The 23,272-nt window shown below is 50.3% G+C and overlaps 8 protein-coding genes across 8 annotated transcripts; 6 read left to right on the top strand and 2 right to left on the bottom strand.

The window, feature by feature from the left end:
- Positions 1 to 120: 120 nt before the first annotated feature.
- TrAFT101_003467 (uncharacterized protein) lies at positions 121 to 826 on the top strand (the record flags this gene model as incomplete). Its single annotated transcript, XM_066126896.1, has 3 exons — positions 121 to 130; positions 470 to 567; positions 761 to 826. The coding sequence occupies 3 exons, from the start codon at positions 121 to 123 to the stop codon at positions 824 to 826; spliced, it is 174 nt and encodes a 57-aa protein (XP_065983003.1).
- A 3,994-nt stretch (positions 827 to 4,820) lies between these two features.
- On the top strand, positions 4,821 to 7,226 carry TrAFT101_003466 (uncharacterized protein; the record flags this gene model as incomplete). Its single annotated transcript, XM_024903227.2, has 2 exons — positions 4,821 to 6,894; positions 6,979 to 7,226. The coding sequence occupies 2 exons, from the start codon at positions 4,821 to 4,823 to the stop codon at positions 7,224 to 7,226; spliced, it is 2,322 nt and encodes a 773-aa protein (XP_024766774.1).
- Positions 7,227 to 7,555: 329 nt separating this feature from the next.
- On the top strand, positions 7,556 to 7,870 carry TrAFT101_003465 (uncharacterized protein; the record flags this gene model as incomplete). Its single annotated transcript, XM_066126895.1, has 1 exon — positions 7,556 to 7,870. The coding sequence occupies one exon, from the start codon at positions 7,556 to 7,558 to the stop codon at positions 7,868 to 7,870; it is 315 nt and encodes a 104-aa protein (XP_065983002.1).
- Positions 7,871 to 11,447: 3,577 nt separating this feature from the next.
- On the top strand, positions 11,448 to 11,964 carry TrAFT101_003464 (uncharacterized protein; the record flags this gene model as incomplete). The annotated part of the gene is made up of 1 exon (XM_066126894.1): positions 11,448 to 11,964. The coding sequence occupies one exon, from the start codon at positions 11,448 to 11,450 to the stop codon at positions 11,766 to 11,768; it is 321 nt and encodes a 106-aa protein (XP_065983001.1). The 3' UTR covers positions 11,769 to 11,964.
- Positions 11,965 to 12,507: 543 nt separating this feature from the next.
- On the top strand, positions 12,508 to 14,516 carry TrAFT101_003463 (uncharacterized protein). The gene has a single exon (XM_024898824.2). The coding sequence runs from the start codon at positions 13,061 to 13,063 to the stop codon at positions 13,928 to 13,930; it is 870 nt and encodes a 289-aa protein (XP_024766776.1). The 5' UTR covers positions 12,508 to 13,060; the 3' UTR covers positions 13,931 to 14,516.
- Positions 14,517 to 15,489: 973 nt separating this feature from the next.
- TrAFT101_003462 (uncharacterized protein) lies at positions 15,490 to 19,895 on the bottom strand (the record flags this gene model as incomplete). The annotated part of the gene is made up of 3 exons (XM_024902263.2): positions 15,490 to 17,138; positions 17,237 to 19,136; positions 19,869 to 19,895. The coding sequence occupies 3 exons, from the start codon at positions 19,893 to 19,895 to the stop codon at positions 15,976 to 15,978; spliced, it is 3,090 nt and encodes a 1,029-aa protein (XP_024766777.2). The 3' UTR covers positions 15,490 to 15,975.
- A 156-nt stretch (positions 19,896 to 20,051) lies between these two features.
- Positions 20,052 to 20,530, top strand: VMA21 (vacuolar ATPase assembly integral membrane protein vma21; the record flags this gene model as incomplete). The annotated part of the gene is made up of 3 exons (XM_024898999.1): positions 20,052 to 20,146; positions 20,247 to 20,338; positions 20,406 to 20,530. 3 exons carry the CDS (start codon positions 20,052 to 20,054, stop codon positions 20,528 to 20,530), a joined length of 312 nt encoding a protein of 103 aa, XP_024766778.1.
- Positions 20,531 to 21,302: 772 nt separating this feature from the next.
- TrAFT101_003460 (uncharacterized protein) lies at positions 21,303 to 22,775 on the bottom strand (the record flags this gene model as incomplete). Its single annotated transcript, XM_066126893.1, has 5 exons — positions 21,303 to 21,991; positions 22,073 to 22,120; positions 22,193 to 22,309; positions 22,369 to 22,449; positions 22,541 to 22,775. The coding sequence occupies 5 exons, from the start codon at positions 22,773 to 22,775 to the stop codon at positions 21,303 to 21,305; spliced, it is 1,170 nt and encodes a 389-aa protein (XP_065983000.1).
- Positions 22,776 to 23,272: the final 497 nt, after the last annotated feature.

Below are 23,272 nucleotides of genomic sequence, written 5' to 3'. Positions count from 1 at the left end.
GCTGCAGGTTGCATTACGGCCTGGGCCCTGCCCTGCCCATGCAGGCGGCGTTACGGTTGGCGCGCTGCCCGGCACCAAGCCAGGCCTGGACTAGAGGCCTATTACCGCAAGAAAGGCGACATGAGCATTGGTCTAATGCACTCACTTGCACCAGCCCTGCTTTTTTTTTCTCTTCGTTTTCCTGTTGGCGGAATGCACCCGTGTAACGACTATTGCAGCTATCGCTAGATCAAACAGCATGCCATGGACTCCGAGTGTCGAGGGGCGACGGGCAGCTCTGCATAATATGGCGCCCGTAACCATCGTTGCGTGAACATAATATATCAGCATTTCGATGGTGCGCGCGGGTTTGGAGTGAATCTATCGTTGCGTCTGAACAATGCGGTGATGTGCAGGAGCGGGGACCGCCAAAAAAAAAAAAAAACGACCCATTGATGGACGCTCTTATTATTCCGATGTGCTGGGATAGGAGCCCGCCAAGGCCTTTTCCCTGTCAAATACGAAGGCCACTCGGTGGCCATGGCAAAGGAGACTCCGAGTCCTCATGCCGGCAAGCCTGCCGTCGCAGTAAGATGATTCGCAATGCCCCCCTCAAAGCCAATTTACTTTCATTTCGCTCTCCTTGGGAAGAAGAATTTGCCCATGGGGTTGAGATGAGGGAGCTGGTATGGATCCAAGATGGGGCCCCATACCGGCTGCTTTTCTTTTTCCTTTTTTTTTTTTTTTTTTTTTTTTTAACGTTTGCCACATTACACAATAGCGCCAGATCAACAAGAGCACTATCAACGGAGTTGGAGTGGGACAGCTAGCTCTGGAAGATCTATAGTACCTACTTGGAGTGCTATGGATCCTGAATTCCTCGTTTTTTTCTTCTCCCGCCTACGTATCTACCTGTTAGTGGATTGCACGAGCATGAAGTATGCAGATAAAAGGAGCGCTCCAGATCTGGACAGTCGAATACCTATTCCTAATAGACCATGGGGCATTGTGACAAGTCGCAATGAGCCGTTAGTATCTCCTAGCTCACGGACTGCCCTGCTGCTAAGACGCTTTCAAGTACCGGCGAAAGCAGCAATGCTAAATCCTTACTTGTATAATTTCAACGGGAGCTACCAGCAAGCAGGGATTCAATGATGGGTAGATTTACGATCTATGCCTTGGCGTGATACTCCAGGAAAACAGATTGCTCCATTCTCACAACCGAGATGGGTCGTACAGAGAAATAACAAGGGCTCTTATGAAGTGCAGGAGTCAATTTTGGCACATGGGGCGGCTGAGCGCTGACTCGGGGAGCACAGGACGGACAGAAACGAACGCTGGTCAAGCGGGCCGTATGCGTGCCCATAGCCTTCTCGACAAGTGTGCGAGTAATTGTATTCGATCTCCGTTCCCTGCTGCTGTAGCGGCAGGGCGCTATACGAGTAGGATAGTGCTGCTGAGACGTGCGCCATTGAGATAGCACCTTGAGATTTGACGCCATTGTGCCGGGTGGGAATGTCTGGTTTGGGGCTGTCGTGTCGCCATCCAGTCCAAATTGGAACAAACCAGAACAAAACGGGGGTGCTAGCAAAGGAGGAAAACAGCCATATCGTGCTCATTACAACCTAGCAAGCAAGATCTACGGGAGGCTGCTTCACCTCGTTTTTGGTGGCGATCTATTACTTTTTGGCCTGCCTTTTCTAATCTTTTTAACTGCTAGGACTTTGATAAAGCTCCTTGGGGCTAACGTAGCCGGCAACTAACTTGGCGTCAAGGGTTCACTGGATGAGGCCCTCTTTGATGCTTCGATCCATCTCCACAGAGAAGCAGAAACGAGAAAAAAAGACGCAGGGTCTTTCAAGGATGGTCCATTGAGAAGAGTGGGAATATCACTGCTTGCTAGTAGATGATGGTGCTACTGGTACTACCGCCGGTAGTACTAGCACTGCTAGTATGAAGAACTGAAGTGGCTTCTAGGGCGCTGGGTGCCGATACGCTGGCAGATCTCGGCCGCAAAGGGGAGGTAATACGGAGCGGTACGAGGTCTGGCAGCGTCGGATGACCAGCAGACCTTGGAGGGATACGACATGATACCACTATGCCATGCCATGCCATGCCATGCCGTGCTACGGAAAAGGGGGGCCGTGTTCTGGGATAAGGGCTAAAAAATCGATCTTGGCAGCTCCTCCACGCAGACGGACAGTGCGCGCGAATACGACGACATGAACTGCACTCATTGTATATGTTACTGCTGTGACAATGGATGTCAAGGTCAGACGGGATACGGGGTTTTGTCATGGTTGTATTCCGCACTCTATTTGCCGCCACACATTGTTCCGGATTGACGCTGCCGTGTTCCTCTCGACTGGGTCAGATCCAGATGCCCGGTACAGCAACGCGGAATTGAAGAAACAATTGGTCGCCTGTTGACCTGGATGCTATTTGTGCTGGGCGGGCGTCGTCTGTGCCCCGACCGGGTACGAGCATTATTAATACGTAGCAGGATATTCCTGTACAGGAAGCAACCGCTCTGCTACGGCGTACTTTGTACTTTGGATGGACTCGAGCACAGTACAGTATGGGGTGCAGAGCGCTGGATTTGGGGACGTTGCATGGAGGCTGCGAGCCCAGGGCCGGCTTCTGTCAGACGTGCATGCATTAGGAAAAAGGCTGTACGAGCAACGACGGGACCGCCCATGCGGCGCCTCGAATCTCATGCTGCTATAGTTGTTACGAACAATGGCCGCAGACGTCGGCGCTTTTGACGTATCCGCTGCAGCCGCGAATCGTCAAGGTTGGTTGGTTGAATGATTGAATGAATGATCCAGCCCAAGTTCTGGCGAGGTGCTCGTGTTCTCCCTCTATGCCTATCTGATTGCCAGCCAGATTGATAGCACAGTAGCACGCATGCCGCAGTAAAGGACGAAAGCGGAATGTGGACTCGATGCCTGGAGCCCAGGCTTGGCGTTGACGCAAGAGTTCCGTGTTGGCGCTGCGGCTGTGACTCGGAGCTGATGTGCAAGTTGAGGCTAGAGAGCAGCGGCCCACGTCTGAAGCCTAAAGCATCACTCCAAGTGGGCTCGCTAACAAGAGCTTGGGCTCGACGCCATCGGCGGGATCTTTGGTGTTTTGAGCACATATCTGTGCAAGCATGCAATAATCGATAGCATTTCGATCCCTCTTGTGAGAGGGGCCACGTATCAAAGGGAGCTCAGCCAAGGCTCAATCGAGCTTCAGCTGGATCCCTTCCGAGCTCGATTGAGGCGCCCTTCTCTTGTTTGATCTGCTTTAGCCCCGGCGCTTCTGTTTCCCCCTCCTCTCCTAGCGGGATGATGAGGCTCTCTGCTCAAAATACCCCACTGCCTTAGCCTTCAGCTGTGCTGGATAGCAGCGGTAGCCCGGAGTCTACTGGCCGCCGGAGCAGCTCGAGGCAGTCTTGAGCCTGAATTCGAGGCAATGGCGGCGTGCATGGACGGCTTTTTTCCTGTTCTCTCTGTGCTTCCCTGCCCCCTTCTATCCGTTTCTTGTTGTGGTGGGTGTTTGGGGGTGCGGTGTTTTGTGCCTGGAGTTTGGCGATGGTTTAAAATTAAAATCAACATTAATTCCATTACAGCCAGTGACAGCCATCAAAAACGTTTCGACAGCGCCCACGGAGCCCGCTAACAGCCGCCCGCTGGCGAATACACTTTTGGGGCCGGTAGGTTTAGTAGCACCTTTTAGTATACATTACTCCGTGCCTGTGTACCTGAACTCTCTCATATTGCCCGCCAGCTTTAGTAGTACTACGTATTAGTTGGCCCCCCCTTATGGCCAGCATGTATGCGGCGACTGCCTAATAATGCCAATGGCACAATCCATCTAGCTGCTTTGATGCGTGGCGCCGTGAATGCAGATGCCAACAAGGCCAGCCGGCAGACAAGAGACGGATGGTGTAGATAGTCTTCCATTTTCGACATCAATGCTGACTGTGTGCCTGCAGATACCGCAGCAGGGAGGACGCAGCAGACGGACTTTACAGCACTGGCAGCCTACAGCGGCCCCCGTATGCTGGACCTGTGACCTGTAGCCTCCTGCGCGCGCCTAGCCCTCGCTGAGCCGTAGCGCTCCGCCCTCCACTTTTACCTCGCTCGGTACCTACCATAAGGGTACATGTACCCAAGCCTTGGCCCTGTCTTGTCTGTCTCGGCCTGTGGAATTTTCCCTCCTTGCTGAATATCGCTGGCCCTCCCCCAACTTCCAGTCGCCTCTCCTCCTCCACAACCCTCCCAGCCAGCAAATTCCCAGCTTCCTCTCTGTCTTGCTGCTGTTGCTGCTGGCGCAATTATCGTTATCGCCACTATTCGCTCGCTGAACCTCCTCGCCGTGGGTTTTATTTTTTATGCGCGCCTTTGATCGCCAGACTCTCAGTCGCTACAAAGGCCAAACGGCCAACTAGTCGCTCGCTTTCTCTGCTGTGTCGTAGGACGCCGCACTACCAACCACCAGAGTTTCAGGACCTCGGCGCGCAATAGAGCTCAGTTTGGTATCGACACTTACTCCGCTGGAAGAGGTATTCGCCGGATTTATAGGATACCCAATCTTTCTTTTTAATCTTCTTCCTTTTTACGACTACAGAAAGGAAAACAAAAACTGTCAAAGGCGCCAACGCCAAACGCCCGGTTGCGCTCTTCGCATTCGATCAGACTGGTTGCTAAGTAAAAGGCGTCGTCTAGCGGCAACCACACCACAGCTAGGCAGATATACTACTTGCTGCGAGATTCTCCCTTTCGCCCTGACTATTCACACAGAGGCCAAGGAGACGACGAGCTCATTCGACGTGCGCCGGCCCGTCCGCCAACATCATGGCCGCAGTCACTGCCTCGCCGCCTCTAACCTCAGCTTCTCCCGGTTCGCCTACCCAACGAGACTCAGTTTCTATACGACAGAGCCTGTCGCCGCCAAGGAAACCCGTCGCAGGAACTGTACGGAAGCCTGTTCCGCAACCGTCAGCGGCCGACGATTCCGAGAACACCTCGTTCTCGCGGGAAGCTCCGATATCTCCTGGTCAAACGAATCCGCAACAAGATGCTCAGGTCCGGCCTCTAAGCTTAGGTCTTGACAGCGCGCCTCAACATGCGGAGGAGACAAGCTTTGGCTCGCTCGCCGATTTTGGCGAGCAGAACCAGCAGCCATCGTTTGAGGGACTGCTGAGCAGTCCTGTCTCTGGCGCTCTTGATTTACAACTCCCGTTTATTGAGGCATCGCAGCGGCAGTCGTCCCAAGATGATGCTTCTAGCCTAGCGATTGATACTAGCCCCCCTCAACCGGACCGTGAACCCCCGCCTGCTCCCGTGGCTGCGGCTGACAGAACTGATTCGGCTGCTACCAGCCCTCAGGAACGCGTGGGAAAACAAGATGTTTACAGAAACAGCCGTGAGTCTGATGAGGCGACCAACACATCTCAAGAGCCTATTTCTTTCAAATCTTCAGCAACGACAAGCGCAAGTTCATTATCAGGCATAAACGAAGGGCCGGAATACCTCCCTGAAGAAGAAGACTCTCCTGGCAGCTCCATTATCGAGGGTAACCTGCCTCGAGGCCAGCAACCTCCCTATCGCAAGCAGGAGTACCCACCCCGCGTATCAAGCGTTCCAAATGAAGCCACTCGAAACCCGTCCAACCCAGAACTGGTTGATAGCGCAGGCAACATCAGGCGCCATCTGACTCCCACGTCTAATAACCTAAGGAGAAGCTCCCTGTCACGGCCCCAGTCCGCCTACTCTGTTCTTTCGGATGGGCAGCGAGGGAGGTCGCCGGGATTGATGCCTGGTGGCTCACATATGCGCGCTCCGTCAGTTCAGTCACGAAAGTCACCAGATGTTCGCCTTTCAACATACGCTGAACTCCTCAATGTGCCTTACCATTCTCAACAAGCACCTCCGCCTATCACAATGGACAACTCGGGACTTCGAAATGTAGTGGGCAACAACGCCTCACTGCTTAGCGTGCAGAAGACGCTCGAGATGTACCGTCAGAATGTCAAGAAGACCAACGATTTCACCGTGCAGTATTCTTTCGCCGTCTTTCTGATATCTGTGGCCCAGGAGCAGGGACTGGACTTCTCCAACCCCAAAGGCCGCAAGAACAGCCCACAGCCTTTCCGCGACCTGGACAGTCCCGTTGTCGAGGCTTCCGTGGCCACTCCCCCTGAGCTGGTCCGGGAAGCTCGGCAGATCTTGCAGCGCTTGTCCAGTGCAGGTTACCCCTTTGCGCAATATTACCTTGCCGACGGCTATGCTTCAGGTCTCTTCAACAAGGGCAAAGAAGACCACAATCAGGCCTTTCCCCTCTTTGTGATTGCTGCTAAGCATGGCCATGCCGAGTCTGCCTACCGAACGGCTCTCTGTTATGAGTTTGGCTGGGGATGCCGGAAAGATCCTGCCAAGGCGGTCCAGTTCCTGCGTACCGCTGCCGCCAAGAGGCATCCGGGTGCCATGACCCGCCTTGGTAAGGCCTGCCTTTCCGGAGATCTTGGAGAGAAAAGATATCGCGAGGGTATCAAGTGGTTGAAGCTGGCCGCTGAGTCTGCTGATGCGCAGTATAATGCTGCCCCCTACCAACTGGCATGCTTGTATGAAACGGGTTATGGTGACGACGTATTCCGCGATCTCAACTATGCAGCCGAACTATTTACACAGGCTGCGGAATTGGGCCACCCAGAGGCCAATTTCCGCATGGGCGATGCTTACGAGCACGGAAGTCTCAACTGCCCCCGAGACCCAGCACTCAGCGTTCACTTCTATACCGGTGCTGCTGAACGTGGACATGCAGCGGCTATGATGGGCCTGTGTGCGTGGTACATGGTTGGTGCGCCACCAATGCTGGAAAAGGACGAGGAAGAGGCGTATGAATGGGCTCACCGGTCTGCAGATTTGGGTAAGTTGACAAGCTTGTATTTGTATCGTTGAAAACTGTAACCGATCACGACCGCTAATCGCGACGCTTTTTTTTTTGTTTTAGGTTTCGTCAAGGCTCAGTATGCAGTTGGTTACTTTACTGAAATGGGCATCGGATGCAGACGAGACATTCTCGAGGCCAATGTTTGGTATGTCAAGGCCGCAGACGCGGGCGATGAGAGGGCCAAGCAGCGACTGGCTATCATCCAAGCAGCCGTCTCAGGTCAAGGAACTCCCATGGACGTTGCCTCTCCGAGGAGCTCCAAACTAGCAAAAGGAAACAAAGACGATAAGGATTGTATCGTCATGTAAAAGAGAGAGAGAAAGGAAAAGGAAGAAAAAAAAAAGGAAAGGAAGGCAGTGAACTTCAGCCTGAAGAAGAAGACGGAATAACGTGAATATAAAGAAGAAGAAAAGCACGCTTTTAGGCGGTTGTGGGCACGACTAATACGAAACAAGCGAGGTTTGGATACTTTACGAACGGCCTCTCCTTTGGATATCTTGAGCGAGGGATTCTTGCCGGAAAAAGCCAAACTGTCCTTGGTAATAATTTTTTTTATCTCTTTTCGCCTTTCCTTTCCATTTATTTTTCTTGCATAACCGCTCATCATTTTGTCTTGCCTGCGAGAGTTTGATGTTTCATGAGCGTGCTTTCCATCACGACGTTTATGCTAAGCTTCTTGGTTTATACACTTTTTTTTTTGGCCCCCTGCAGAGAGAGCAAGCTTTTTTTTTATTGTTGTTTTTGGCCTTTTGATGCAAAGCTGTTTAGAGCGCGCAAGTTGAAAGCAGAAATATCAAAAGGGCTAGGAGACAATACTGGCGAGATATTTGAGGAACACTGTATTCCTCCCCCACTCTATCTAGACGCGCGCACACACACACACACATACACAGAAGGAGAGAGAGAGAAGGAAAAGAGAAAACTATTCTTGATGAGAGAGAGGAGATTTTGAAAACAGAAATATTTTAAAAAGGTTTTTTGATACAGCAGGCATTGTTAAGTGGACTTATTACTGGGAGGGGAGTTTGCTTTTTCTTAATACTATATGACAACGATGAGGAAGATGGGAGAAGAGGAAGAATGACGGGAGTTACCCCTGAACTTGGTCTTTGAGATTAATGTCTTGTTTCGAGGGGAATAATAAGCCTACATTGCATTTTCTCTTTGTTCTTTTCTCTTACCACTTTTTGTTATTACATTGCACGCCGAGGAAGATGACGAGGAATCAGATGGAAATTTGATATAAAGCTGCCCTGTTCTTGTCATCAGCTTTCTCGTTTCTTTTTTTTTCTTTCTTTTTTTTTTTCTTTCTTTTTTTTTTGTTTCTGACGTATCTTTTTTGCAATGTTTCCCTTTTGGCTATTGCACTCTATCATGGTGGCGTTTGAGGGAGTTTGCTTTAGGGAATTTAAGTAAAGAAAGCAAGCAGGCAAGCAAAGTAAAGTAAATTAAGTGGCCAGTGCCTTTTCTTGATTTAGAGCAGTTAATATTCATTTATTCACATGTTGCTTCTTCTCCAAACACTCTTTCTTTTCTTTGAGCTCATCGTAGATATATATATCGCAAGCGGCTCAACTCCTTATAGCGACAGCATGAGCAGACGCCCAGTATTTTGCTATAAACGCTGGCAATACAACTACTGAATTTTATCCTTCTCTTACTTTCCAAAGACACATCAGCATCTAATCCTCTTAAGCCCTCCACACCGCCAACTTCTTCCACAGCCTCAACAAAAGCAAGAGTCCCATCCACCGGGCTCTGCAGAATAAAAAGCATAGTATAATAGCACAACTGGATGTAATTAGGCCATAGCAACAAAACACTCCTCAAGGATATCAATGCAACGCTGAACATCGAATCTACATGCCAGGGCATCACGAGGTCCTACGCCACACAAAAGTCATTTTTGGCTCTCATAACTGCTCTTCAACCGTTGGTCACGAGCGAGAACAGATGCAGGAGAGAGAGGGAGGTGGGGACGGTGCATTGACCACTGTGAGGAATGCTGCCGTTGGCGCGACAATGGCCAGAGGAGGAGACGTTATCTGTGATTGAATGTGACCTTTTGCGTAGCCGGCTGCATTGGCAAACCAAAAGCTTGGGCTATTGTACGTTGAAACGAGGCGTTGATGAAGATTTGGCGTCTTGAACAAAATACGGCTTTATAGATAGACTGGGGGAGAAAATGATGTATTTGGTAATGTTCTTTACTACGACGAACTCAGATTCCATTCATAATCGCGGTATTTGATGGGACCATGCACGCCCGTCATTCTTCTGACGACCATCTCGCCCTCAACACGCGCTGAGGCCAGCAAGAGCATAAATTGAAGTAGCATAAACGCTGATCGATGACACCTTCAGGTAGATCAATTGGTATCAGTTTGGTCTTGGAATCGATCGATATATGTGTCGTCACTGGCACATTTCGATTGGACAATGAGTGAAACGGGAGTGCCTGGCGGATGCAACCTTTTAGCTGTAAGCTCTATGTATTGAAAACTGGTCTCGATAATGTCATGCGTCAACTGGTAGCGAGGCTAACAGCTAATCAGCTAGACGGCGCTTCGTCACAGTCACACGTGCGGCTTGAGCATCTCGGGGGTCCCCTGTGAGCTCCACAAAGCTGAGACCTTGATGGGTCGATCCCGTGGCAGTTAAAGGAGCTCTCTGTTCAAATTCCAAGCTTGTCTGTGCACCTGTAAGCGCTGGAGCAATTCTGCATCAAGGTAGAAGCATGAAATTGTATGAAGTATATAGCATGTGTTATGCAGAGCGTTGCATAATAGAGCACTCTACTGGTCTTAAAGCCAGCACTTATCCGGTCGGTTTGCCGCTATTCGTTCCAGGAAGAGGCCATCACATATTCCGTTCTCTCTGGAGCTCGGAGAGAGAAGCACACAAATTCCACGCAATGGCAGGCAAGTGCAGGCAAAGCTGCCTCGTGGCTATAGCTGCAAGCTCTTAAGCGGAAGATGGCGAGCAAGGGTGGCTGGTCACTCGACCCGCAAAACTGCAGCCCATTATTGGGCGATGCCTGAACGGCTGCGTCATTTATGGGGCGTGTTGAAGCGCGTCAGCCACGCGTGGAGACGCGCTTCTCATCGTCACCGGGGGTGGATTGACGCTGACTTTGGACCTGTGTTTGCTCTGTTGCGCTGTTTGCGCCGCTCCATCAGGCACCGCCTCATTCCATCGTGCTGCGCTGTGTCGCAATTCGTACTCGTAACTGCTGAAGAGAGACTGAGCTTTGATGAATTTGGACAAAATGTGTGATGGTTAAGGAGCTGCACAAAGCCATTGCGTTAGAAATACAACCCTGCGGCGTCGCATTGTAAGCTGTACGGTGTAGAACAGAAGCAGTGCGGCTAGGAGGTATTTGAAGAACTAGAGGTCAGCTGATGTAAAATAGTGGCATCAAGATGGTTAGAATGTTAGTAAGGGCCAAGCTGATCAGACGGTGGTGTTGCGTGAACATCTGAAAGGGCTGTCGCCAAAACCAATAGTTGCGAGCTATTGGCACAAGAAGGAGAAAGTCATCACACTCCCTCTCTTCTACCATTTTGTCTGTGCTCGTGAGAAACAGACAAGTTGGGTAGCATCTCCAAAAGAGACTTTACAGCTCCGGCAGCTCCAATTGCAGAACCAAACTCATTGGCCATACTGGCAGCCAAAGCAGAAGCGTCATCCACTCAGGGAGGAGATCGATCGAGATGGGTAGATCGGACTCCTTCCAAAGGGCTTACGGACTATTCAGAGTGACTATTGAGCTCCAGGGCCAGGGCGGGCGTCTCCCACCCGGAGGGAGACAAACATTGACCTCATAGATGGACGATGACGCTGCCGGCATCGCGCATGCATCTCCGCGTTGACTGACAATCGAAAACCGTCTTCATCATACAGTATGAGAAGATTGGCCGGAAGAACCGGGGTAGAAGCAGAGGAAGAAGCCGAGAGAACCAGAGAAACAAGAACATGTTACATGGTGGCGTCTTCGTGCCGGAATCTGACCCGGGATCCGCACGTTTTCGGGCACAAAGAGGCAGATCTCATGCACAGCTGGCATGGGAGGAAGATGCTGGTGCGTGGCGCACAAGCTGTAGCGAGATAAGCTCACAGTTCTATCGTCATCACTTGACGGGCGTTGAGCATGTTGGGTGGCCTTTGGGCGTGGTAGCAACAACTTGCTTGGCAGCGTTGGTTCTCGACTGCGGCCCCTTCTGGTGGCGGGCGATGAGAGCGAAAAGAGGAGCTGAGAGCTAACAAGGGCGAGCCGTGCCTCTTGGTCGCGGACACTAATCGCGCACTTTAAGGCCGTTAAACATCGTCGTCCAGCTATAAGCTAGTGTGTGTGGGTGGAGAGAAGAAGAGGAGAGCACTGATGTGTGTGTTGGTAAAGGTGCGTTGCATGAGACAGCAGATGGGGCCGAGCAGTCTGCTGAAGAAAGCAGCGCAGAGCAAAGGGGGGCACTCCCTCAACGGCATCGAAACTAGGTAGCCGTATTTCTTCGATAGGCCGGTTTCCCTGGATGGGCTCCTGTTGCCAGGGCGTTCCCGCGAGACAAGACATCGACATCGACACCGACATCGAAACAGACCCTCTTCTCCCCCGCAAATGCTCTGCAGATGACGACTCGAGGCTCGACAGCTCCAGGGAAACCGAGACTCAGAGGGCCTTGGCGAGGGAGGAGGAAGAGCAAAAGGGCCGCGACGGACAAGGACGAGGCAAGACAAACAGGCAAACCGCAGAGACAAACACGGTCATTCTGCATGCGGCACAGTGTCGAGCGAGGCCTGAGTATCTGGCAACAAGCCAAACAGGGCGGAATCCGTACTGTATGCTCCGCTGATTTTTGTTTCCCCGTGGCCCTGCTGCAGGGCGTGAGCAGCGAGTAAGTGCTTGCATGGCGAGCCTGAGCTTGGACTCGGTGAAGAGACACGGCCTGCAGCTCAAGAAACAAGAGCAGAGGAAACGAGGCGGGTTTGCGGGGGAGGCAGTGCCAGCAGCAAGCGAGCAGTTCAGTTCAACTTCATTTTGCAATTTGGAGGTGATTTCCGTCTCCTCGGTAGGTACCTGCTACTTGCAATCCCATTACGCGTCGTGCTTGTGGGCGCTGCACATGTCAGTACCGGTACGTGGTGCCTTGGAAGAAGAGAACTTGCTGCGTGAATCAGCAAACGGACGCTCATTTCACTAACACTCCTCCTTCTATTACTCGCACCGTTCCTCGCCCGCCGCATTTGGACGTGTAGTGGGCGAGACCGTGCGAGGTGGCATCGCGGCACATTGTGCGTCTTCTCCTTTCCAAGTACCCCTGCTGTAGCCGCTCTTCATGCACTTGCGTCCTGTTTCACGTCCTTTAGACGCAACCGGCAGGCTGCCGGTACCCACGCAATACCCACGCGGTACATCCGCCAGCCCCGTCCGCCAGAACGTTCGCCGCATCCGGCTACCGCCCACCCCTGCCCCAGGGCAGCAAAGCTGGACGGGGCCCCTCTCCAGGCCCTTTCAGCGCCCCCTAAAAAAAGAGGCCCTTCCCCTGGTCGCTGAATATTGGTGCTCTGCGCTGATGAATTTTTTCCTCTTGCCACCCAAACAACGTTCCCACTCGCACGGTGCCCGACACCTTCCGGCCCTTGGACCCTCTCCCGCTGCCAGTGTCTCTAGTGCCTGAAGGGTCCCTCTAGAACGCTAACACTAGCACTAATAACTGCCCAGCCCCTGCCACAGGCACCATCCAGCGCTCTCATAATTACTTGCGCCTCGCCCTCCCGTTCGCACTCCAAGTTCCTACAACAACAACATACTTACTCTCTATCCTTAGCAACAATATATTCACTACACACGGCTGCTGCTGTCCCAAACCAAGTCTTTACTGCTATTACACGCAATATCAGTCATTCTTTCTTCAACCTACCGCCGGAACGGCGTCATTCACTCGCTTCTCATCGACCCGGTTTGCCAGCGCGCGCGCGCACATCCACCATATCGAACAACTAGCCAATAACAACCACAACAACGCATATTGAAGTGCTTTACGCGCGCAATTGTCAAAGACGCTTCTTGCGAGAAGTCCGTCATCACATTCACTACAACCTTAAACCGCGAAAAGGAAACACCACACACCACACTCAGCCCAACATGCTTCTCCCATCCGCCTTCTCTTGCGACGGCTCGCGAGCCGCGCCTACGACCAGATCACACACTGGCCGATTCGTATCACCGCCCTCCAGCCCTACGACGCTGTCGGCGCAATACTCCATCGACAACATCATGAACACCTGCCGCTCTCTCCAGTCTCTCATCACCATGACCGCCCCCAGCAACGACCACGGCGCGCTTGCGCCCGCGCCTACCTTGACACAACTCCCCACACCACCTCTCGCATACGCTCCCACGCCTATGAAGCTGCGCCTACGAGCGCGTGGCAATAAGTCAGATAGCAAAGGCGACGAAACGCCCGTAACGAGGAAGAGGATCGCGAAGCGCACTCCTCCCGCTCCTCCCAGGGGCGTCAACAAACGCCGGCGCGCGCTTGACGACGACATGGGGAGGAGCGATGAGACCGACATGGACACTGAGGCAGATCTGGGTGCTGAGGCTCTACAAATGACACACAGCTCATCCCCGTCATCATCGCCACAAGCCCCATCAACACCAAAACGCGCTCGCATCTCCCCTGAACAACTCCCCTTGGGACTCGAGCGCTCTGATTTCCACGACATCCACCTCTTGGAAGGCAGCGCCAACAGCAAAGATAGCGAAAAGCCCGGCACCGACCTCCAGGTTGAGGCGGACGGCTCAGAATGGAGCCTCGAGGACGATCGCGTTCTCGTCGAGCTGGTGCTCGAGAAGCTGAGGCTGTCCAAGACGGAGTGGCAGGACTGCGCGCGCAGCCTGGGCAAAGATAGACACAGCGTCGGCAGGCGCTGGAAGAGCCTAATGATGAATGGCGATGTTGGTGTCAAGACGAGAAGTCGACGAGCAAGACTGCACTCTACCTGGCGATGAGTTTCCAACATCAGTCTTTTAACTGACCAATCTTTCTTTTTCTTTTATTTCTTCCTTCTTCTTCTATGTATCTTTGTGCAAAAGGGGGTATTGGCCTCTGTTCAAGTTGAGCGGTCTATTATTTTATTAATATGTCTGTCTGTCTGTCCTTTTGATACTACTTATACTGGTCCTATTTTTCCTTTGTCTGAGCAACAACAACAACAACAACAACAACAACCCCCTCTTAGCTTCTTACTTTGAGCTAAGCTGTGTATCAACACTTTACCTGCTTGTCAATCGTATCTACTACTTGTATCAGCGCGTCTATTTGTTGTTTTTTGTCTTTCTGAAGCACTGGCGTCGAGGAGAAGGGACACAACGAAAGGGAAAGGGAAAGTTCTTTTAGGTAGTGTTGACTACTACCGATCTACCTACAGTGTAGACACATGTTGCTTGAGCATACTTTGATTTTTGAGGGGGAGGCATGCCTGATGGATTTAGATTTTCTGGCTCTCCATGGATATTATTACTGGTTTACTACCTACTACTACTATTTATCACTATTACTAGTACCTACTTGTTGTTACCAAGAGGCAGAACAAACAATATTACAAAATAATTTTAATTATTTTACGCGTTTTCTCTTCCTCGTGTGACGTATCCCCAACTCAACTGACAAAGGACTAGGTATTCTAGCCTAGTAATAAAATCGGTGGCACTGAATCAATCATGCAAGGACTGTGTGGAAAAAGAAAAAAAGGCCCGTCTATGCATCCTCTTTAACCAAATCCATGAAAACCACGTGTTTGTTTGAAACAAAAGTGTCGCCCCCATGTTCTCGACCAGCCTCTGCTGCCAAAGCGTGAGTTACATGTAACCCTTTCTTGCATCAATAGCCCTTCTACTCAAGGGAGAGAAGTAAACGGAAATAGTTTTCATACTGAGAAGAGAGAGAGAATAAGCATTATATTTGACTGTGTTGCTTCCAATTGATTTCGGTTTGCTTTTTAAGTCCCATGCTTTTTTCTTTTTTTTTTTTTTTTTCCCTTATAGTTTCTTTTCTCTTTTCTTCTGACAGAGAAGGAAAAAAAAATACCTGTGCAAAACTGATCAATACAGCTATCTAGGAGGCACAAAGTATCTCGGGCCGTCTATGTAAAAGGGAGCTTGATTCTCACCAAAATATAAAAAGGTTGGCTGTTTCTCCTGCCTCCCTTTCACACATTCGCCCAGCCAACTGGACTATTCCCCAGCCATCCCAATATGAGACTGGATGCTGTCACATGGCTACAGTTGAATGACTAGGGAAGGAGTAAAGAGGAATAATGGGTGCTGCTGTTTCTCTCTCTCTCTCTCTCTCTCTCTATTTTGTCTCTCTCTACACACACACACACACATATATATGTAATGTTTAGAGAAGTAGAAGGCATAGAAAAAGTTTGAAATAGCTACAAATTCGCAACATTAGTCAATGTTAGGATGCTGAATAACAAAGGTAGTGGATTGGATAACAATTTCCTACACATATAGGCACCTTCACTTTAATCCACAAAAGAATATTAAAGCATATAGGAAGCTCATCGTGCTCATATTAAATCATCATCTCGCTCTATATGTGTACTTTCTACCATGCCACTCCACAATGCTGAGATTTGGCCATTTATGTTCACTCCTGTGTTCACCTGCTTCCAACCCAATAGGGCCAAGAAATAATACTACTCATTAAAAGAAAAGAAAAGGCATGGGTAGTCTGGTGCTAACCCACTTTGAATATGCACCAACGAATCCCTTTGGCCCATGTCCATATCGTGATTCCATCATGCATGTATGCTCAATAATTAGACCATCAATTGATGGACCAACATCCGATGAAAAGAAAAAAAAAAAGGTTAAAATAAAGTACCAAAACAAGCTCAAAGACGTTAACGCCATTGCAACAATCATGCTGCCGACCATTTTGTTATCTTTCCGAAACACCCCCTCTAAGTTGTCTCTTCTCAAAAAAAGGGACAAGACCAAACTTGGATGCTCAGCAGTGGCTAGAATGGGCTGCGTTGTCCGTCCTACGGGGGTGTCATTTGCTCTTCCATCATCTTGCGCACTTCTTGCTCGAGATTCTTGCTCGCGTCCGCAGCGGATTCTTCGATCACGCCGGTAACCTTGTTTGCCAGTTCAATTTTCTTTTGGCAGGCCTTGTAAATAAGCTCCTCGATGGTATGTGTTGAGATGAGCCGAATCACCTCCACGTCTCGTTTCTGTCCAAGACGGTGTGCACGGTTCTCTGCCTGGATGTCGTCTTGAGGATTATCCGACTGGTCAAAGATTATAACCTTGTTGGCTGACGTTAGGTTGATGCCAGTACCACCCGCGCCAGTGGTCAGTAAAAAGACAGGGATGCTAGGGTCTTGGTTGAATTCATCAATCAGCGTCTGTCGGTCTGACACATTGGTGTTGCCCATCAGCACGCGGTGGTCAATGTCTTGACGCGCAAGCACTTCTTGCAAGAGCTCAATAATCCGTGAAAACTTGCTAAAGACGAGGACGCGATCGCCATTCTTCTGATATTTCTCAATCAACTCCATAAGTTTTCTGATCTTGCCGCTTTCAAGTTCTGTTGTAGGTGCAATATCGAATTGCTTCAGTAAGCCAGGATAGTCGCGACACCAAAGATGAAGTTCAAAGTCAGACGAATTTTTCAGCTCTTGAATAAGATGTTTGATATCAGGTTGATGAAGTTCAGACTGATCGAGCCGATCCATTAATATCTTGGCCATCTCCGTAACCTTTTTGTCTGTAAAATGGCGGCGGAAGAGCAGAGGATGCAAGGCCGCTTTCCGCAGCTGTATCCAGACGTTATTCTGATCGTTTTGTCGACCGCGTGATTCCCGTGAGGTACGTTGAGATGGTTCCATTTTGAACAATTCTTCGTACTCATCGTAGACGTCCTTTTGTGCTTCGGGCATGTCGCAATGAATGACGTTGCAGATCTTGCGAGGCATGTCAGATAATACCTGGTCTTTGCGACGCTGAAGGATAAAAGGCTCGAGGATTGTCCTTGCGCGTTTGACCCGTTCACTATACAGGAAAGCGCCATTGGTAACATCACGAATCGTCACCTTTTGGCTGAAAATATACCGAATTTGGTTCATATAACCATCGAAGAGTCTGGGGTTGATGAAATTTAGAAGCGAAGTCATCTCCAGCAGGTTATTCTGAACTGGGGTACCTGTTTGCCAAAGGACGTTAGCAAACTGCTGCTGTCTTTTATTTCATGAGATGTGCTACATCGTTTGTTTCATATAGCTGGCTTGCATTTGAACTTACCCGTAAGAAGCATCTTCCAAGCAGATGGGATTCTACGAAGATCCTTGTAAATTTTCGTTTCTGGGTTCTTCATCTTGTGTCCCTCATCAAATATGGCAGCGTTCAGGTCGAATGACTGCATAGCCCCAATATCCTCTTCCGAATTAATCTGTGAGTACGTCGCTAGGACAACATGATAGGCTTCGGGTTCTTGCTCAACCGCGTAGGCAATCTCCATGCGTTCCGTTTGAGACCCTCGATACCCTATTACGGAGAGTTCAGGTGCGAATTTCTTGAATTCGCCGAGCCAGTTGTTGTATGTACTGGGAGGCACCACAATCAGGTTTGGCCACGGCCGTCTTCCCTTGGGACTGTTTTCGTACTCCTCAACAAGGTAGCACATGAATGAGATGACCTGGCAGGTCTTGCCGAGACCCATCTCATCAGCTAGAATACAGCCGATGTCGTAGTTGTAGAGGACCGACATCCAGTTTAAGCCGTAAAGCTGGAAGGGTTTCATGACGCAGTGGCCGTCCATCATCTGTGGCTGACTAGGGATTGGCGGTTTTGAAAGTTTGGTAGTACTCAAGCTTGTCGGAGTCGGCGGGGCATCATCTTCAGAGGGAGTCGATCGTGCGCTGCGTTTATTCCGACCAAACATGTTGATGTCCCACGTCTCAAACACGCCTTTGATTGCTTGGCCCTTGGCCTCACATTTCGTCACGACCTGATCAATGGCGGTCACTGCGTCCATGAATACCTGGATGGCATCCACAACTGTCTCTCCGATGCTGATTCGGGCAGATTTACGGGCACCTGGCTTCTTGTTGACATTGACTCTTCTGGCCTGCATTAGGTCGTAGAAGGGCCGTTTGGCGATGATTGGTTTGAGTAAGTCTTCTTTCATGCCCGTTATGGCAGCTAACTCCTGAGAGGTACTTTCATTGATACAGACAAGTACCTTGTCATCGATTTCCCCTGATGCCTCCGGCGATTCTTCTGCTTGATATGTATCCTCTCTCCCGTCGTCCACCAGGTCTATAACCAGCGGATCGTCGCTCGAGGCCAGTGCCGGTACTTCTTCTATTTCTGGCTCAGGTTCTGGTGTCGTTGATGCTCGTCTCTTGAGGCCATTCACGAGCCGGCGTCTCGGTGGCGGAGGCTGTGGCCTGGGAGGGCTTGACGGGAGTGAGGCGACTGAAGCGACAGAAGGCGAGGGGGAGCGCGACGGGGGCTTGGACAGAGAAAGCATTTGCCCCTTGGATACTAGGCGCCGCGTGCCAGACGGTGTTGGCTTTGTAGACTTTGTCGGTTTTGCAGTTTTTGCGTTTGCGGGTTTTGGGGCGGATTGCGAAATTCGGGTTTGAGCCGAGCGCGGCACATTGCGTTCTAGCCACGCGATCGCATCGTCCAGGTCGTTTCCACAACTCCTCAGGGCTTCTCTAACTTTGTGCGACGGGAATCTGTCGCCAAACACATCGAATATCTGCCGCAGCTTCCTCGTCATCTCTTGGTCGTCGATCGGCTTGTATGCAAAAGCGGCTATCTGGGTTTTAAACGTAGTCGGACGGATATTTCCTCGCGGAGGGGTAATGTCGTCTTCATCGTCGGAAATGAGACTGATCGGTTCCGGAGTCGGTCTCCTCGCGGGAGCGGCTTGCGTCTGGGGAGGTGGGCGAAAGACCGTACCGGCCGGTGCCAGGCGGGAGCCCAATCGCGTCTGCTGCAGTTTCGGCTGGAACGGTGACGAGGCGGGGACTTCGATCACGCTCGCTGCTGGGGACGAAGATCTGACCATCGCGAGTCCAGGCCGACTAAGCACCTGTGTCGGTTGGGTGGTATCGCCATCCTTCAGGAAGACTGATGGCGAGCACGGTATTGTGTCTCCTGCAAGCTCGTCCATGTCGTCCTGTGGTCGTCCCTGTCTGAGAGAAGGCGTTCGCGGCACAATGCCCAATTGTGAAAGCGGCGGCAGCGGAGATGAACTGCGCGCCATGACAGAGAGAGAGAGAAGAGGAGAATAGAATCGTCAGGGAAACGAGGTGCGGAGCGGGGGTGCTTTATGAAAGCAGACGAGCAAATTAGTGAGGAAAGAAAGTGACAGCTCTTTGTTCGAAAAGTGAGAGAAAACTCTTGTCTTCCCGCTGGCGATCTAATGCAAAGCCGAAATGAAAGTGAGACGGAAATGAGAAACAAAGAGTCTAAAGTCTAAATCCAAAAAAAAAAAAAAAAAAAAAAAAAGAAATAAAGTAAAAAAAATCTCAGGGGTACCCGCTTGCCGAATATCTAGATCTCAAGTGACGTAGATAGAGAGATCCTGTCCCAGAAAATTAGAAAAAGAGGTTAATCCGCAGCGGGTGCTGGGGGAGCCGCAGCCATAAAATTGTGGCACTTTTTTCACTTTGAAATAATTTTCGTGACGATCTGGAGACGCGCCGTAGTAAGAACACCAAGTCGCGAAGTCACATGACCACTTTATGCTCGATCTGGGGGTGGCTGAAAGACGGACGACGCTTGGAGGACAACATCGCCTCTTTTAGGTAAAAGCAGTGACGACAGATTCGAAGCTCTGGACAAAGGGAACAACAAAGAACAATAAAGACAAAGACAAGGCATAAGACGAACAAGATCCCGGAATAGTTCAAGCACACACAAGAGCACGAATTGGCCTCGCCCCCATTTCATTTCACAGTAGTGTCCGTAGCTGGGACCCTCTTGTGGCGAGAGCTCCATCAAGCTCATCTCATCTAGCACTAAACTCATTCTTGTTCTCATCCCGCCTCGACCATCAACCCACAACCTTCAGCCATCATCCCTTGTCTCGACATCCTTAACAATGGCCACTCGCCGCATTGTCAGCTCTGAAAAGACAATCCTGGAAAAGGATGACACCGCCGAGGAAAAGTCCAACATCAGCCCTGCCGTCCCAAAGTGAGCTCCCTCTCTTACTCTTACAGGCTCTCTCCATCCCTCTATATCTATTAGGTTGTGACAATCAATTAAACGCAAAATTTCTGACCACTCTCGCTAGAGATGTCATTTTCAAGCTCCTCGGCTTCTCAGCTGCCATGATTATCGTCCCTATCGGCTCATACTTTGCGACAGTCCACACAGTCTTCAACGGTAAGATCCTGCCCACATATGCCATCTATGGATGCAAACTGGCCTGACCTAGCTAAATTCTTTGTAGGAAATTCATCGCTGGCCGGGGGACTGGCTGCTGTGCTGGCTAATGTAGTGCTCATTTCATACATAATTGTAGCCATGAAGGAGGATCAAACGGAGTCCAAGCCTGAAAGCAAAAAGACACAGTAAATAGCAATGTTGCCATAATTGTATTAATATCACATTTTTCAAGGTAAGATGCAGAAGAAGCAGCTTGTTTCCAAACTAGACAGGAACGAGGGGAAAAAAAAAGAAGGGATGCAATAGAAGTAAGCAGGAAAGATAAAACATCGCCTATTCATTATGTTTATAAAAGCCTGTCATCACCCACAGGCTAGTGTTTGTAATCTCTCTTCCAGGCGACCACGTCTATATGCCACAATGAGCTTAGTTGATAGTGGATGAAATGACTCAACATCATTGCCATGAACAGATCCGTGCTCTTGTCCGGATCTAAAGCAGATTATTATTCTCCGCCAGAGCCAACGGCAGGGATTTATAAACACCACAAACGCCACATACAAAGCTTATCCGAGTATGTACCCATCCCTTTCCACAATGTCATGTGCTAAGCGCTCCTAATATAGAGCTTCAAACAAACAAGTTTCCCAACGGATCATAAGAAAACGAACAAGCAAAGGAAAAGAAAAAAAAATAATGACATCCGCCCCCACCCGTATACGTCTCCCCCGAGCTCCTTAGTAAGGGCGTGACTATAAGCAACACTCTCATTGAAATCAATGCAATCCCCCCGCCGGAAAATAAAAAATAAACCAATCGTGAAACAACGTAATGAAGCATGAAGCTTTTCCCATGCGCAAAAGGAGAGAAGGTAGTAGAGAGAGTCAGGCCAAGGAAAATGTACAAAGGAAAGTGCGAAGGAATGTTGAAACGGGGTATTGACTTTTCTTTCCAGAAGACTTTAAGAATTTTTGCTGAAACGGCGGGCAAACCAGCTCTTTCGCTTTTCTCCTCCCGACGGTGTCGTAGAAACTTGCCTCTTAAGCGTTGACACCTGCTTTCTTGGTATGGTTGGGAGGGGATTTTGGTAGCTCGCGTTTGGAGGTGTTGGTAGGTTATTGCCGTTTGAAGGAGGCGTCAAGTTCACCGTCAGAGCCGGAGCCTTGTAAGACTGGGACTGGCTGAATGCGATACCATAGTCGTTTACACGCTCGTTTACACGCTCGTTAACGCGCTTAGCTGGAGAGGTCCGATGAATCGAGCTGTTATCGCTGCTAGTAGGGTCGGTCTGATAGCCTGCAGGGTCGGAATTGCCGCTGGCAGCTGCGGATGTCACTGTCTCGTATGAGCGATCCTTATGAGGCAAGGGATAGACGTTTTGCTCTCGACCGTAGGATCGAAGATGGGAGTCGGAGGGCATCTTTGGTGCGCGCTCGCGCGATGGTCGTCCATAACCCCCCTGGTTTCTGTTGTAGCCGCTAGGACCTGCGCTCGTGGTGTAGTAACCTCCATTGTTATTGTTGTAGTTTTGATTGTCATAATAGCTGTTCCTCCCTGAAGCTAGACCGGGCGCTTCATACTGGCTACCTTCTCGGAAAGAGGCCGCACGACTGCCATAGTAGCTATCTTGAGGAAATCGTGGTTGGTTTGCTAATATCACGAAGCAGGGTGTTAGAACAACCAATGAAAAAAAAAAAAAAAATTAAATAACAACTCCTGCGCCCAACTTACGTCTATAGTAGCTGTTTCGACGGCTAAAGTTTGCTGAAGGGTCCGTGTCTGAAAAGAGGCAAAAAAATGTTAGCTCTCATATGCTTGTAGATACAAAAGCTTGTCAGAAATTAATCTTACCTGAACGATACATGGACCGTCGCGCATAATCGCCTTCAATCGCCGCTTCAAAGCTTCGGATGGTATCAAGAGGGCGCTCCCAGCGGTTGCGAGTAGGGTTGGACAAATCAGGATCGGCTAAAGAGAGCAGAGTGTAAGCAACAGCTGCCATTGGCATCTATTCGAGAAACACGTACCAATTACGTTTCCATAGGCATCTTTATGTTGAATGGAGCGCAGTGGAGAGAGTGATGACGCTGTCATCACAGCTTCGACAGCTATTTCACTACATGTCAATATGTATACGCGAAGAAAAGGGAATGTATGAGCAGAACGCTCGAGCGCGATATCGAGAGAAGAGGAACATACATGGCTCCGCCTCGTTCATTGCCAGCGTGGGATCGGCTTTGCTGTGGAGGCGTCTAGAATCCTTTTCAGCGTGCGTTTCGTGCAAGTCGATCTTGTTGGTGACGCTATTCTTGCGTCCTTTGTCGGAGAGGAAGCTGAAGCGCCCCGAATTGTTCCTCTGGTGTTGCTCCGAGTGGGAGACGGCCTGCTGAGTAGGCGATGGGAAGGGGCGCTGCTTGCTTGCTGGAGCCGCCATGGTGAATCTGGGACTGGAGCTTCTTTATCTTAAGCTGGGTGAGATAGCTGGGGCTCTGCGACGACGGTGCCCAGGGCACTCGGCACGGTCGTGGGGATCGAGCGATCAGTGCGGGTCGCAAAGATGGTGGATGATAATCTGCTGTACTAAGAGGAGTCCTCTCGTCGTACAGTCGTACTAGCAGCAGGAGTAATTAATGTTACGGGGGGCCTGGCCCAAGCACAAACGGGGCGGGCACGGCTCGACGGCAACGCGAGTCGAAACAATGCGTGAGTGAGGAGCGTGAGCAGCTCCAGCGCAGAGTCCAAAAAAGCGAAGCGAAAACCAGCAGAGACAATTCCTCAGGACAGGACGTCGTGATGGTGTTGAACAATCTCTGGGCGGGACGGGGGAGAAAAAAGAGGTTGGCGGCACAGAGGTTGGGGGCGAGGCGGACGATGTTTTCGGAGCCTTTGGTTATCAGGAAGTGGAACTGGACAGCCTGTAAGAAGCTGTAG

The sequence above is a fragment of the Trichoderma asperellum genome, chromosome 2 (genome assembly GCF_020647865.1).
Source record: "Trichoderma asperellum chromosome 2, complete sequence".
NCBI lineage: Eukaryota > Fungi > Ascomycota > Sordariomycetes > Hypocreales > Hypocreaceae > Trichoderma > Trichoderma asperellum.
The sequence above is the reverse complement of the archived record's forward strand: the minus strand, read 5'-3'. Positions and strand labels throughout refer to the sequence as shown.